Source organism: Phacochoerus africanus, chromosome 8, assembly GCF_016906955.1.
Source record: "Phacochoerus africanus isolate WHEZ1 chromosome 8, ROS_Pafr_v1, whole genome shotgun sequence".
Taxonomy (NCBI): domain Eukaryota; kingdom Metazoa; phylum Chordata; class Mammalia; order Artiodactyla; family Suidae; genus Phacochoerus; species Phacochoerus africanus.
In genome coordinates this window covers 48,389,730-48,405,580 of record NC_062551.1, presented here as the reverse complement: position 1 = coordinate 48,405,580, position 15,851 = coordinate 48,389,730, and the positions used below count along the sequence as shown (strand labels likewise).

The following is a 15,851-nucleotide window of genomic DNA, read 5'->3' as shown; positions in this document are numbered from 1 at the left end:
GCAGTGAAAGGAGAAGAAGGCAGATTCCAGATAGATCTTGAATGTGGAGCTCACAGGATTTACTGACAGGTTGGCTGTCAGTGAATGAGGGAAAGGGAGTCAGCTGTATCTCTGAGGTTTGGGGTCTGCAGGCGGGAAGGATGGATGTGCCATTAACCGCGATGGGGAGCTCTCAGGAAGGAGCGGGGTCGGGCAGGGAAGACCCAGCACGTTCCGGGTTGGGCGTCGGTCGAGGGCTGCTGTACTGGCCTGACCCACCCTCCCTTGTCCCCGCAGCCCTGTCCTGCCCCACCAACAGCCGCTACCAGCTCTGCGCCCCCGCCTGTCCCGACTCTTGCAACCCCACCGCGGCGCCGTCCAACTGCTCTGAGCGCCCGTGCGTCGAGGGCTGCGTGTGCCTCCCGGGCTTCGTGGCCAGCGGCGGCGCCTGCGTGTCGGCCTCGTCCTGCGGCTGCACCTTCGAGGGCCGCCTGCTCGCGCCGGGCCAAGAAGTGTGGGCCGACAAATACTGCCAGCGGCGCTGCACCTGCGACGGCGCCACCGGGCAGGTGCGCTGCAGCGACACGCAGGGCTGCCCCTCGGGAGAGCGCTGCCGCGTCCAGAACGGCTTCCGCGGTTGTTACCCCGACCGCTTCGGGACCTGCCAGGGTTCCGGGGACCCGCACTACGTGAGCTTCGACGGCCGGCGTTTCGACTTCATGGGCACCTGCACGTACCTGCTGGCCGGCTCTTGCGGCCAGGCCACAGGGCTGCCGGCCTTCCGGGTGCTGGTGGAAAACGAACATCGGGGCAGCCAGACCGTGAGCTACACTCGCGCCGTCCGCGTGGAGGCCCGTGGCGTCAAGGTGGTCGTGCGCCGGGAGTACCCTGGGCGAGTGCTGGTGAGCGAAGGGCGCCCAGGGCCGGGTGGAAGGGCAGGGGATCCCCCTTCAGGAGCAGGGGTCTGGCCCCTGGGGTAGGCTGGCGGTCTGTTAGAACACCTCGTGGCCAGTGCTTAGGCCGGGGGCCCCCGCCCCCACCCAGGCCTGGCTGTGTAATTGTCCCCTCCGTGCCTGTTTTGTCCTCTGATAATATGGGGCTGCCTCCCCACTGGGAGCCACTTCACAAGTGGTTGCACAGATTTGACGAATTAACATTTGCAGGATGTTTAAAAGAGGCCTTGGCACCCAGCAAGTGTTCAGTCAAGGTTGACTGCACATTTTATTGTTATGAACCCTCCAAAGTTATAGATTTGTGAATTTTTCCAGAGGACGATTGATTTTCAGAGAGTAAGGTGACATGTGAAAGGTTGGGAACTAGAGGTCGAGGGTACAGAGGGAGGGGGTCTCCCAGATGGGCCCACGATGGCAAGTTTCTGTTCAGAGGTTCCTTACAGGGTCCACCACCTAGAAGAAGTCAAGAACCATGGATTTTGTCTTTAAAAAATGGAGAGTGGGAATACTGTGAGAGTCACAACAATAACTAATTACTAATAAGTCTTGAGCAGTTTGAGGCAGTGCCCCCCGCCTTGGGAGAAGGATAAAAGTGGAAATCGAAACCTAAGAGAACTTGCCATGTGCCAGGCACTACACTAAACCCTTTACAGGTCTTAACGTGTAATCCTTAGAATGGCCTTGGAGGAGAGGAAATTCTGCTCATGAACTTTAGTGTTTGGCATAGAGAAGCTTCTAGATAAATAGAGGGAATAACTGCTAATATTTATGCTTTCATCTCTCTGAGATGACATTTAAGCTAAGGCTTGAATAATGATAGCCAACACATAAGTCACTTCTGTGTACTAAATGCTTGAGATAAAGCAACTCATTTAATTTCTAGAACAACCCTAGAATTAGCTAATCTTGTTAGATAAGAAAACTGAGGCACAGAGAGGTTAAGCCACCTATTCAAGGTCAAACAGCTAATGAATGGCAGAGCCAGGATTTGAAGCCAGGATGTCTGGCTCGAGTCCATACTCTTAACCTCTACATTCTAATGCCTCTCCTGAAGACAGAGATGGAACAGGCAGGGAGAGAAGCGGCTGGAAGAGTGTTCCAGGCAGAAGGAACAGCAAGCGCAAAGGCTCTGAGGCAGGAACAAACATGAGGGGTAGAGGAGGAGCATGGAGACCAGTGAGGCTGGAATGGAAGGAGGTAGGGGATGACATAGAGGTGGCTGTGATAGAGGCTTTTGATTTAGGCTGAAACCTGAGGGCTGAGGGAGAGACCACCAGGTGAAGAGTGGTGGTTCCCAGGCAGAGGGGTCCGTGGGTACAAAGGCTGAGGCGGGACTGAGCTTGAAGAATGCAGAACAGCATGGGGCCAAGGAGGCTGCACCTGAGCGAGTAAGGCTGGGGAGATGAGATAGAGAGACTGGCAGGAGATAAGGTCAGAAAGGGGGATAAGCAGGCCCTGGTGGGTAGAGGATTTCATTTTTAAGCTGAGATGTGAAGGGTGGTGGGCAGGCAGTCAGACAAAGAATAAGGATGTTGGAGAGGGTAGGTATGTTGCAGTCAGCGGGTACAGCAGGTGCAAAGGCCCTGAGGCCTGGCTGAGCTTGGTGAATTCAGGAGAATATCGAAATGCCTGCATGGCTGGAGTTGCAATTCTAGGGAATGAGGCAGTCCTGGAAAATTAAATTGGAGAGCAGTGAGGCGCAGAGCATGTATGACCTCGGAGGGGTCTGAATCAAAGCTGATGCCTAGAAGATGAAGCAGAGGTGGCCTAGTAAAGCATGATGTGGGAATTCCAGGAAGAGGTCACAGCAAGTGCAAAGGCCCAGAGGTGGGAGTGCACTTGATATGTTCTGGGAGACAGCAAGGCAGCGGAGGGAGCAATGTGGGAGGTGATGCAGGCACAAAGGTGGACAGAGCCAAGGTTAGGCGGCATGTTCTAGAGAAGGGGCTTAAATTTAAGCCAAGTCCTGAAGGATAAAGGGAAAGCAGCCAGGAGAAAAGTGGTAGGTGGTGTTCTTGGCAAAGGGAAAAAAACGTAAAGTTGGGCTAAACTGGGAGAGTTAGAGGACTATCAAGAAAGCCAGTGTGGCTGGAGCAGAATGAATGAGGAGGGACAACAGGGGGAGGGAGGTAATGGGGAGACAGATCCTGTGGGCTTTGAAGGCCATGGGTTAGGGATTTGGATTGAAGCAGATACTTGAAGGATGAAGAAAAGTGGATGGTGTGCCAGGCAGAGGGAACAGCAAGTGCAAAGGCCGTGGGGTGGGAATCAGACATAGCGCTCAAGAGAATAGCAAGGAGCCCAGAATAGCCAGAGCCATGAATACCCTGACCCCTTGGTCCTCCCGCATCTCTCCCCAGGTGGATGACATCCTTCAGTACCTGCCTTTCCAGGCAGCAGATGGGCAGGTGCAGGTGTTTCGCCAGGGCCAAGATGCCATTGTGCGCACAGATTTTGGCCTGACTGTCACCTATGACTGGAATGCCCACGTGACTGCCAAGGTGCCGGGCAGCTATGCTGGGGCCCTGTGCGGGCTCTGTGGCAACTTCAATGGGGACCCAGCTGATGACCTGGCTCTGCGGGGTGGAGGCCAAGCTGCCAACGCACTGGCCTTCGGGAACAGCTGGCAGGAGGAAACGAGGCCCGGCTGTGGAGCAACCAACCCAGGTGACTGTCCCAACCTGGACTCCCTGGTGGCCCAACAGCTGCAGAGCAAGAAGGAGTGTGGGATCCTTGCCGACCCCAATGGGCCCTTCCGGGATTGCCACAACACCCTGGACCCCCAGGGCGTTGTGCGGGACTGCGTCTACGACCTCTGCCTGCTGCCAGGCCAGTCTGGACCACTGTGCGACGCACTGGCCTCCTATGCTGCTGCATGCCAGGCCGCCGAGGCCACTGTGTACCCCTGGAGGAGCGAAGAACTCTGCCGTGAGTACCGGGAGTAACAGCTGGGGGGGGGTGGTTCAGCTTTATGTACATTCATTAGTATATAAATATCATTAAGTCATTTAATTTTCATTATAGCCCCATGAGGTGGGGGCTGTGGCTAACATTTAACAGATCCAGAAACACAAGCTCAAAAGGACTGTTAAATGCCTGGGGGCATGACAGCTAAGAAGTCGCAGGTATAGTAAATATTTGTAAGATGACTCAATACATCTGGTGGCCCCGGGTCTGTTTCCCATTTGGCTGCTGTCATTCAGAGAGGAGCAGCAGCTGCCTTTAGAAGGAAGTTGGTCCCCTTTCCGGTTTCTTCTTGGTCCCCTTCTGGCTTACTTTACTCACTCACAACATGTGCCTGGACCTGCGGGTAGTCAGTTTGAAACCATGACCTCAGACGTAGGTGCAGGAATGGTCTTCAGGCGTTTTTTGCTTCCCTATAAAAGAAGTCTGAAACACCATGCATCCCTTCACCAAATGTTTATCTTTCAAAATTTATTGTTGGGAGTTCCTGTGGTGGCTCAGCAGGTTATGAACCCAACTAATATCCATGAGGATGCGGGTTCAATCCCTGGCCTCGCTCAGTGGGTTAAGGATGTGGCGTTGCCGTGAGCTGTGGTGTAGGCTGGGATCCTGCATTGCCATTGTTGTGACTGTGGCATAGGCTGGCAGCGGCAGCTCTGATTCGACCCTAGCCTGGGAACTTCCACATACCACAGGTATAGCCCTAAAAAAGTAAAAATAAAAAAATAAAATGTATTGTTGAAATAGAATAGTTATTCAAAAATATGTATGGATAATAGGTGAACAGCTTGACCAGTTTTCTGCAAGAGAACAAATATGTACCCAGTCCCAAAATCAAGAAAAAGAGCATACTGGGTCCCCCACCCCGAGAAGCCCCTCATGCCCCCTCCCCAGCACTGTGCGCCAAGAGGTCACCACTGGTCTGACTTCTAAAGATGTTGACCTTCATATAAGTGGGACCACACGTCTCTAGTTTTTCGTCCAAAATAATCGCAGAAGATGTAATTTCCAGCAAATGGTAAATTTTGATGTTAAAAAAATCTTTTTATTATGGAAAAACTTGAACATCTTTAAAAGTAGAGAGAAGAGGATAATGAACCCTCATATACCCATCATTTAGTTTCCACAATTATCAACATAATATTGACATTTAAAAAAAAAATTTTTAGGGCCACACCCATGGCACATGGAGGGTCCCAGGCTAAGGGTTGAATTGGAACTGCAGCTGCCAGCCTACACCACAGCCATAGCAACACCAGATCTGAGCCATGTCTGTGACCTACACCATAGCTCATGGCAATGCTGGATCCTTAATCTACTGAGCGAGGCCAGGGATCCAACCGGCGTCCTCATGGATACTAGGCAGATTTGTTTCCGCTGAGCCACAACGGGACCTCCTAAAATAAAATTACTTGGCTTATATTACTCTTTTCAACACATTGAACAGATAGACACCACACAATGGGACATATCACCGTTAACTGAAAAATACTTGATAAATACACGAATGTCACATCATTCCTTTTTTTCTTTCAACTTATATTCATTCAACACATATTTGTTGAACCCTTGCTGTCTTCCAGGTGCTGGGGAGACAGTGGGAGAGAAAACAGGAAAAAAAGTCCCTACTCTCCTGAAGTGACCTTCTAAGGGTTTTTAATTCCAGCAGAATTTAACCTAATGTAATTACCTGCATATATATTTTTTAAAAAAAGTCCATTTCTTTTTTTCCTTTTTGGTCTCACCTGTGGCATGTGGATGTTCCTGGGCCAGGGATCGAACCTGAGCCACAGCTATAACCAGAGCCACAGCAGTGACAACACTAGGTGCTTAACCCACTGTGCCACCAGGGAACTCCAAAAGTCTCTTTGTTGATTACTGCATCAATTAGTTTTTGCTGGATAACATCAAATTTATTTGAGGATGGAAACATCCCAAACCTTAGTGGATTCAAACAGCAGGTATTTATTGTTTCTCAGGATGCTGGGCACTGCGCTGTCCTCCTGGTCTAGTTAGCGTACCTTACCTCTGCGGGCTGCTGGCCACTCCACAGAGGCTGGGAGGGTCTACAGTGGCCTGACTCACATCTGGCAGTTGTCAGGCTGGTTGCTTTGGGGGGGGTCTCCGTGGGAAGTGCTTGTCTCTGATCTGCTTGGTCTCATCTTCCAGCCAGCTAGCGCAGCCTCTTCACACAGTGGTCTCAAGGTTCCAAAGTGGAGCAAGGGCGGACACCTCCCAGTGGGCAAGCGCACTCTGGCCCTCTGCTTGGCATCACGTCTGTTCAGGTCCCATTGTCCGAAGCCAGTACCGCAGCCAAGCCTAGAGGAAGAGGTGGTCATCCTTAGTCTGTCACGACCCCCGTCGTACTTCTCTGCCACAAACATAGACATGAGAGAACAACACTTCATAATTTGTAGAAACATCGGAAACCATAGACTCTGTTTTTTAAAAAAAGGACAGAGTGAGATATCATGGCAAGTTCTGTTAGTACACAACCAATAAAAACATTAAACAGACGGAGTTCTCATTGTGGCGCAGCAGAAATGAATCCGACTAGTATCCATGAGGATGCGGGTTCGATCCCTGGCCTCACTCAGTGGGTTAAGGATCTGGCACTGCCGTGAGCTGTGGTGTAGGTCGCAGACCTGGCTCGGGTCTGGCATTGCTGTGGCTGTGGCGTAGGCCGACAGCAACAGCTCTGATGAGACCCCTAGCCTGGGAACCTCCATGTGCCACAGGTGTGGCCCTAAAAAGACCCCCCCAAAAAATATATTAATTAATTAAAAAAACTAAAATTGTCCCTTCATGTCCCCAGAGGTTTTCACACCCAAGGGCAGTACTCCATGCTAGCATTCAGGACTGTTCTCTTCTTTAAAGTGAGAGAAGCTTGCAAAAGGGACGGTGGGAAAGGAGATGCTGCTCCCTCAGAGGCTCATTCTCAAGTCAGTCGTTTCAGGAAGGACTCGAGTGAGTTGGAGCCAGGACTTGTGTGCCACCCTTCCCATCGGGCAGGTCCTATTCCAAGGACTTTACAATTCTCATTTCATCCTCACCATCACCCTGGGAGATGGCATCTTTCCTATCCCTATTTTTAAAAATGAGGAAATGGAACCAGAGATATTAGGTAACTTGCCTGGGATCACACAGCAGCACAGCATGATTTGAGCCCAGGAAGCCTGGCTCCTGGATTTGTACTATGAATTGCTGTGTTCTGTGGCCTCTGTAGAAATTGAGAATCTCTCATTTCCTTAAGCTACTCTTGCACTTGGACCTCTTCGAAGTTCTAGAAGATTGAGTTGTGAGGACTCAGACAGGGGTGGGGCCTGAACCCATGTGCCCAGTTCCAGCTTCAACAATTGCAGATGTTTTGCTATTCTCATTCCTCCACCTCCTCCCCTACCACCCCTTTCTTCATTTATTTAGTGGAAATATTTTATTTTATTTAGTTTATTTATTTTTTAATTTTTTTTATTTTTTGCTTTATAGGGCCGCACCCACAGCATATGGAGATTCCCAGGCTAGGGGTCCAATCGGAGCTGTAGCTGCCAGCCTATACCACAGCTCACGGCAACGCCGGATCCTTAACCCACTGAGCAAGGCCAGGGATCGAACCCGCAACCTCATGGTTCCTAGTCAGATTCGTTAACCACTGGGCAACGATGGGAACTCCGTGGAAATATTTTAAAGTAAATTCTAGACACAGGAGTTTTCCCATAAATACTTTAGTAAACATCTCCATCAGATAGGAGTTTTAAGAAACACGGCCACAACACTGTTATAACAAAAATAACACTAATTCCTTAACATCATCTAACACCCAACCTGGGTTCAAATTTTTTCAATTGTCTAAAAGTGTTTTTTTTTTCTTTTTAAGTTTATTTGAATCTAGATCCAGACAAAACCCACACAGTGCATTAGGTTGAGTTTTTAAACCATTTCTATCCTGTAATAACCCCCTTTCCCCCAACAGTTATTATGAAATCTTTCCAATATACAGAAAAGTTGAAAGAAACACGCAGTGACTACCCATATCCCTAGCATCTGGATTCTAGCATCTGGATTTTACCACACTCGTTTTATCACAGGTCTATCCCTCTGTCCACTCCTCCTTGTGTTCATGCCATTTATTGAGGAAAAAAAAAAAACAGGTCATTTGTCCTGTAGAATTTCCTGCCTTCTGGATTTGGCTCGTTGCTTCTTCGTAGCTTTTCTAACTTCTCCCTCTGTCCCCAGATGCTCTTGTAAACTGAATATTGGATCTGTGCTGGTGCCGTCCCATAGAACCTTGGTGATGGGGGGAATGTTCTCTATCAGCGCTGTCCCAGCTGGTTGCCGCTAGTCACGTGTGGCTGTTGAGCCCTTCAAGAGGAGCTCGTGTGACCAAGACATGAAACCTTCAATTTTAATTAACTTACATGGAAAGGACCACATGTGGCTGTCATATTGGACAGTGCAGATAGAAGCTTGATTGGGTTGTTTCAGGTTTTAGTTGTTTTGTTCTTTTGTGGAAACCTCCTGTTTTACCATCTGGGATGACTGGAGACTGGAGACAGAAACAGGGATTCTTTTAATTTTTTTCTTTACCATACTAGCCACATATTTTAATTTACTGTAGATTACTGCTACTACCACTGTATTACTACCATAGAATGAAGAAGTGAAAAATACCATATTCACAGAGTTCCCGTTGTGGCTCAGCAGGTTAAGGACCCCACGTTGTCTCTGTGAGGGTGCAGCTTGATCTCTGGCCCTGGCCTTGCTCAGTGGGTTAAGGATCTGGTGTTGCAGTGAGCTGCCATAGGTTGCCTAAGTCGCCTGTGCAGCTTGGATCCAGCCCTCTGGCTGTGGTGTAGGCCGGCAGCTGTAGCTTGGATTGGATCCCTAGCCCCAGAACTCTCATAGGCTGCAGATGCAGCCGTAAAAAGAAAAATATAAATATTACATTCACAGATACACTGCATAGATCCCACACACACTTCGCACACGTATGCATGTTTAAAATTTGTACCACAGTTCCACAATTGTTACCACCTTAAAAAAGGTCATAAACCCATGGTTAAACTGGAATAGAATCTTAACTATCAGGATTAGATTAACTGCAATGTGTTTCCCAGGCCCCAGTGAACAGAGGGCCTCCTTGCTGCTGGACCTTACAGGTCTGGGGGGGTGTGAGCATGTGTGTGTGCACGCCTGTGTGTCAGGGGTCCACCGTGTCACCAGGAGCAGGGGTTCTTGATCCTGACGTCCCTCTCTCTGCAGCGCTGCGCTGCCCACCCCACAGCCACTACGAGGCGTGCTCCTACGGCTGCCCGATGTCCTGCGGAGACCTCCCAGTGCTTGGGGGCTGCGGCTACAACTGCAAAGAGGGCTGCGTGTGTGACGAGGGCTTCGTGCTCGACGGTGAGTCCTGCGTGCCGCTAGCCTCCTGCGGCTGCGTGTACCAGGGTGCCTACCACCCACCCGGCCAGACCTTCCACCCGGGACCGGGATGCGATTCCCTTTGCCACTGCGAGGAGGGCGGCCTGGTGTCCTGTGAGCCCTCCAGCTGTGGTCCGCACGAGGCCTGCCAGCCATCCGGTGGCGTCCTGGGCTGTGTGGCTGTGGGCTCTGCCACCTGCCAGGCTTCAGGAGACCCGCATTATACCACCTTCGACGGCCGCCGCTTCGACTTCATGGGCACCTGTGTGTACGCGCTGGCTCGGACCTGTGGGACCCGGCCTGGCCTGGCCCAGTTTGCTGTCCTGCAGGAGAATGTGGCCTGGGGCAATGGGAAAGTCAGCGTGACCAAGGCGATCACTGTCCAGGTGGCCAACTTCACCCTGCGGTTGGAGCAGAACCAGCGGAAGGTCACGGTGAGAGCAGGAGCGGACCGTGAAGGGGTGGGGTCTGCGGGTGGGGCATGCGCAGAGCTCAGCCCAAGGGTGGGTGGTGCAGAGCTCAGACTGGAATGGGGAGCCCGAGGTCCCCGAGGAGAGGAGGTTCCAGGCGGAGCCTACAGTGGGGAACCAAGGAGGGAGGAGGCCCACCTGGACCTCCTCCCATGTGGCTCGGTCTCCCCTCTCCCTGCCCCTTGATTACCCCCCCCCGCCCCCGCTTCTGCTCTGTCTTCCCCTCCATCCCGGTCCCTCCCCCAGCCGCCTCCTGGTCTCCCAGCCAGTGGCAGAACATGATGCAGTCGGAGGTTGGGAAAGTTCAGGACAGGAAAAGGTTCAAAGATAAAGGGCAATGTGTGCGTGACCCCATCAGCTCTTAACAACCGCAACAGCAATAACAGCAGTGATGGTTTTCACGTGGCTGACCCTAGACCCTGTTGGCTGCCCAGCACTCCACATCCACAGTGTCATTTATCCTCACAACAGTAGCCGGAGAGACCATGATTTACTTTATTTTTCGGCGGTCCCATCACTGGCCCGATGCCCCCCAGAAAAGGCAGGACTTGAAGGCAGGACAGAGTGAAATGGATCCTGTCGTGGACTCTCCATGAGTCTCTCATGGACTCTCCACGATGCGTTCCTGACCCAGCAGAGTTTGGTCTCTTACAGAAACTGGCATCTGACTTACACTGGCGGGATTTCTCCAGAGATCCCGCGAAAATGCAGGCACATGGCCCTTGTACTAGGAGTGGTGTTGATGATGAGGATGCTGATAAATGGCTGAATTTTCAAGTGCTCACTATGCACTGAACATGCATTAGATGCTTTAATACAGCCTCTGATGTAGTCCACGCTCCTGGAATAGCTCCTGGGCACATAGCTGGCTCTGCATGTGTACAAGTTCTGAGTATTCTTATTATCTGCCTCTCACTGAAACCCTCAGCTTCTCTCTGAGGTGGAAACTACGCTTATCCCCACTTTATAGATGAGAAAACTGAGGCACAAAGGTTGTCACTTGTCCTTAACAACCGCCTGACCCTGCTTGGGAATTCTGATGGTTGACTTGGGTTTTTAAGAGACTTAGCCAGAAGCGTGTCTTTCTCCTGCCTTCTCCTCTGATGCCTCACGCTTCCAAAAGGCTCCAGTGCTCATCACATCTGCCTTAAGGAAGGAGGAGCAAGGTTGTTAATTAGAGGTGGATTTACAAGGTTTTGTTGGTGCCCAGCAGCCTTCAACTAAACCACTGGTTCTTGGCTCATGGATTGGAAATTCAATTCCCCCAGGAATTTAGCCTGACTTTCCACCCATGGATGCTTCAAGCAAAAACCCTTAGCACTCACTTACTCTTCAGAATAAAAACTTCCAGCTGCGGAGCTCTCCCAGAGCACCCGTTCCATGCCAGGCACATTTCTCAGCACTTTACAGTGTTAGTTTCTCTAATCCTGACAACTCTGTGGGGCAGGTAGCTCAGCCCTACTCAGTAGATGAGGAAACAAACAGAGACGTGGCTCACACTCACAGAGAGAGTGAAGGGCAGAGCTGTGTTTGAACCCAGACAGGTGGCTCTGGAGTCAATCACTGCTTCATTGATCACCACAGCGAGTGGTGAATACATGATAGCCAGTAAGGGTATTATTCCATTGAGATCTGTATTCTTTTTCCTGTGGCTGCCATTACAAGTTACCCCCAACTTGGTGGCTTGAAACAACAGAAATTTATTTTCTCATACTTGTGGAGGCCAGAAGACCAAAATCAAAGTGTTAGCCAGAACTGCGCCTGCTCCAAAGGCGCTGGGGGCAAATCCTCCCTGGCCTCCTCCGATTCTGGTGGTTCCAGGTGTTCTTGGCTTGTGAGCATCGCTCCATCTCTGTCTGCATCCTCCCATGGGCTTCTCCTGTGTAGGTATCTGCTGCTCTTCTGGCTCTTCAAGGGCACTCATCATTGGGTCATTGGACGTAGGGCTCCCCCTAATCCAGGAGGATCCCATCCCAAGATCATTAACCTAATTACATCTGCAAAGACCCTTATTCCAAATAAGGTCATATTTTGAGGTTCTGGATGCACATATCTTTGGGGAACCACCGTTCAACCCAGTGCAAGACCCTATTATTATGCCCATTTTACAAATGTGGAAACTAAGACCCAGAGAGGTGAGGTCACCCGGCTCTCCAGTGTCAGGCAGGGGCTGACCCCGGGTCTGACCTCTCGAAGTGTACCCTCTGAAGGGCAGCATCTCCTGCCTCCCAGGTGAACGGTGTGGACGTGAGGCTGCCGGTGGTGCTGGCCAACGGCCAGGTCCACGCCTTCCAGCATGGCTCCGACGTTGTGATCGAGACCGACTTTGGCCTGCGCGTGGCCTACGACCTCCAGTACAATGTGCGGGTCACCGTCCCAGGCAACTACTACCAGCAGCTGTGCGGCCTGTGTGGGAACTACAATGACAACCCCAAAGACGACTTCCAGAAGCCTGACGGCTCTCAGGCAGGCAGCCCCAACGAGTTCGGCAACTCCTGGGAGGAGCGAGTGCCGGACTCTCCCTGCCTGCCGCCGCCCACCTGCGCGCCTGGCGGGGAATGTGAGCCAGAGCCGGAGTGTAAGCCTGAGCTGGAGGAGAAATACAAGCAGGAGAAGTTCTGCGGGCTCCTCACCAGCTCCACGGGGCCGCTGGCCGCCTGCCACAAACTGCTGGATCCCCAGGGCCCCCTGCAAGATTGTGTCTTTGATCTCTGCCTGGGTGGCGGGAACGAGAGCATTCTTTGCAGCAACATTCATGCCTACGTGAGTGCTTGCCAGGCGGCTGGAGGCCAGGTTGAACCCTGGAGGACCGAATCCTTCTGCCGTGAGTGAGAGGCAGAGGGTGGGGGCATGAAGGTGCTGAAGGGGCAGACCCGGGGCCTGCAGCCCCTCGATCCCTGGAGCCCTGACCCATATCCCCTCTTTGCAGCGATGCCGTGCCACCCCAACAGCCACTACGAGCTCTGCGCAGATACCTGTTCCTTGGGCTGCTCGGCGCTCAGCGCCCCCCCGCAGTGCCCAGAGACCTGTGCTGAGGGCTGCCAGTGTGACTCTGGCTTCCTCAACGACGGCAAAGGCTGCGTGCCCATCCAGGAATGCGGCTGCTACCACAACGGTGTCTACTATGAGGTGGGGACCGGGTCGTCCCTGGACTCCCCCCCTCCCCCCCCCCAACCTACTCCTCTTCCCCTCCCCATGGCTCCACCATGGTCCAATTTGTCCTCTCCCAGCCGGCTCCTTCCCAGCCCCTGCTCTTGCTCCCTCTGGTCCACCATCCCTATGGTAGCAGGAAAGATCTATTTATTTATTTATTTGTTTACTGCTTTTTAGGGCCGCACCTGCGGCATATGGAGCTTCCCAGGCTAGGGGCCCAATCGGAGCTATAGCTGCCGGCCTACACCACAGCCACAGCAACGCCGGATCCGAGCTGTATCTGCAACCCACACCACAGCTCATGGCAATGCTGGATCCTTAACCCACTGAGCAAGGCCAGGGATTGAACCCACACCCTTATGGTTCCTGCTCAGATTCGTTTCCATGCTCCACGACAGGAACTCCAGGAGAGATCTTTCTAAATATGACCATAGGTCCTGCAACTTGAAACCCTTCCCTGGCTCCCCAGATCAAGTATCAGCTTTGTATCCCAGGTCTGGACTTTTGTCTCCATTATATCAATGATGAGCTCCCTCTGCTTCTCTCTCCCACCCTCTCAGAGTGACTCCTTTTCTTTTGACCTGAGCGTGTGATGGGCTAGTCTGTCTCCCTCAAGGTCTGAGAGCTCCGTGAGGGCCGGGACCCTCTCTGTCCTTCTCCTCATAGGGATAATAATAGTACTACAGCAGATGGGTGGGTGTGCTTACCACGTCCGGGTGCTGCTTGAAGTGCTGTATGTGAAATGTACGTGCATTATATATATGTACACACTCATTTATTATTTATAAATTATTATTTATTATAAAGTTTTTCACACATGCGAAAGTCAAGAGGACCGTAAAATAAACTTCCATGTACCCACCTCTCCGCTTCAGAAATAATCAACATTTTCCCAGTCTTGCTTCATCTCTGCCCCCATTTCCTCATCAATATTTAAGGAAATCCCTTTGCGTTTCATCTGTGCTCTATGTGTAGGTATACTTCATAGGTATGTCTTCGTATATGCATGTATATCTTTGTAATTGGTACTTTTTTTTTTTTTTTTTGCTTTTTGGGACCAGTTCCATGCATATGGAGGTTCCCAGGCTAGGGGTCGAATCAGAGCTACAGCTGCCAGTCTACGCCACAGCCACAGCAACACCAGATCCAAGCTGCATCTGTGACCTACACCACTGCTCATGGCAAAGGAGTCACTCTGAGAGGGTGGGAGAGAGAAGCAGAGGGAGCTCGTTATTGATATAATGGACACAAAAATCTCCCTGAGGGAGGCCAGGGATCGAACCTGTGTCCTCATGGGTACTAGTCAGATTCGTTTCTGCTGAGCCATAGCAGAAACCCCAAGTTGGTGCTATTATTACCTGCAACTTACAGATGAGGAAACTGAGGTGTAACGAGGCTGAGTAATTTGAGCAGAGTGATATGGTTTGGAAATAGCAGAAACAGGCTTCAGACCTGGACAATCTGCTCCAGAGCCTTTGTTTGTAATTCTTACAACATTTCTCCAACACAGCAGACATTTAGTGGATGTTTTCTTTTCTTTCTTTCTTTTTCTTTTTTTTTTTTTGTCTTTTTGCCATTTCTTGGGCCACTCCAGCGGCATATGGAGGTTCCCAGGCTAGGGGTTGAATCGGAGCTGTAGCCACCAGCCTGCACCAGAGCCACAGCAACGCGGGATCCGAGCTGTGTCTGCAACCTATACCACAGCTCACGGCAACGCCGGATCATTAACCCACTGAGCAAGGGCAGGGACCGAACCCGCAACCTCATGGTTCCTAGTTGGATTCGTTAACCACTGCGCCACGATGGGAACTCCTCTTTTTTTTTTTTTTTGTCTTTTTTTGCCATTTCTTGGGCCGCTCCTGCAGCATATGGAGGTTCTCAGGCTAGGGGTCGAATTGGAGCTGCAGCCGCCAGCCTACACCATAGCCACAGCAACGCCAGATCCTTAACCCACTGAGCGAGGCCAGGGATCGAACTCACAACCTCATCATTCCTAGTCGGCTTTGTTATCCACTGAGCCACGACAGGAACTCCAAGTGGATATTTTCAAATAAATGAATGAGTGATTAAAGGAATAAAAATGAATGAATGAAAACAAGTTCCCACTATGGCACCACAGGTTAAGAACCTGACTGCAGCGGCTCAGGTTACTGTGAAAGTACGGGTTCAATGCCTGGCCCAGCACAGTGGGATCAGGATCCAGCATTGCTGCAGCTATCTCATAGGTCACATGTCAGATTTGATCCCTGGCCCAGAAACTTCCATATGCCACGGGTGCAGCTGAAAAAAATGAATGAATGAATGAATGAATGAATTGGACCCCAAGGCCATGCTGTGCTTCAGACAAGGGGCCACCCTGCTGGAAGATGTCCCTTCTATGTCCTAAAGACCCCCTTTATGCCCAGAACACCAGAGTTGCCAGAATCAGCTCCACCCTGACAGCCGTGTCCTCTCTCCCCACAGCCAGAGCAGACGGTACTCATTGACAACTGCCAGCAGCAGTGCGTGTGCCATGCTGGAAAGGGCATGAAGTGCCAGGACCACAGCTGCGAGCCAGGGCAAGTGTGCCAGCCCTCGGAAGGTGTCCTGAGCTGCATCACCAAAGGTGCTGGGTTGGGGCCGGGGCTGGTGTGTCTGGGGAACAGAGGACAGGGACTCCGGAGTCGAGGGTGGTGTGACCCAGATCTTCATGGTGGGACTAAAGATTACAGTCTCAGACCTGGGAACCCCTGAGCTGGGATTCCCAGGGCCAGGGGCAGCGGCCCTCCAGACTGGGAGGCAGGGACTCTGATGGTGGAAACCAGGCTCTTGGGACCCTCGGGGCTAGGGTTCCCGGAGCAGGTGGCCAAGACCATCAGTGTCAGGCAGGGACAGGCAAACTTCTCTAAAGGGCCAAATGGCAAATATTTAAATT

General features: G+C 51.5%; 1 protein-coding gene across 1 annotated transcript in view; it reads left to right on the top strand.

Annotated features, from left to right (window-relative positions):
- FCGBP (Fc gamma binding protein) overlaps positions 1-15,851 on the top strand; it is a 43,461-nt gene that overhangs the window by 9,127 nt on the left and 18,483 nt on the right. The window contains exons 5-10 of the mRNA XM_047791314.1: positions 277-881; positions 3,293-3,860; positions 9,156-9,748; positions 12,017-12,608; positions 12,714-12,913; positions 15,401-15,542. Coding sequence (XP_047647270.1) covers positions 277-881; positions 3,293-3,860; positions 9,156-9,748; positions 12,017-12,608; positions 12,714-12,913; positions 15,401-15,542 — 2,700 coding nt within the window. The remainder of the gene's footprint in view (positions 1-276; positions 882-3,292; positions 3,861-9,155; positions 9,749-12,016; positions 12,609-12,713; positions 12,914-15,400; positions 15,543-15,851) is intronic.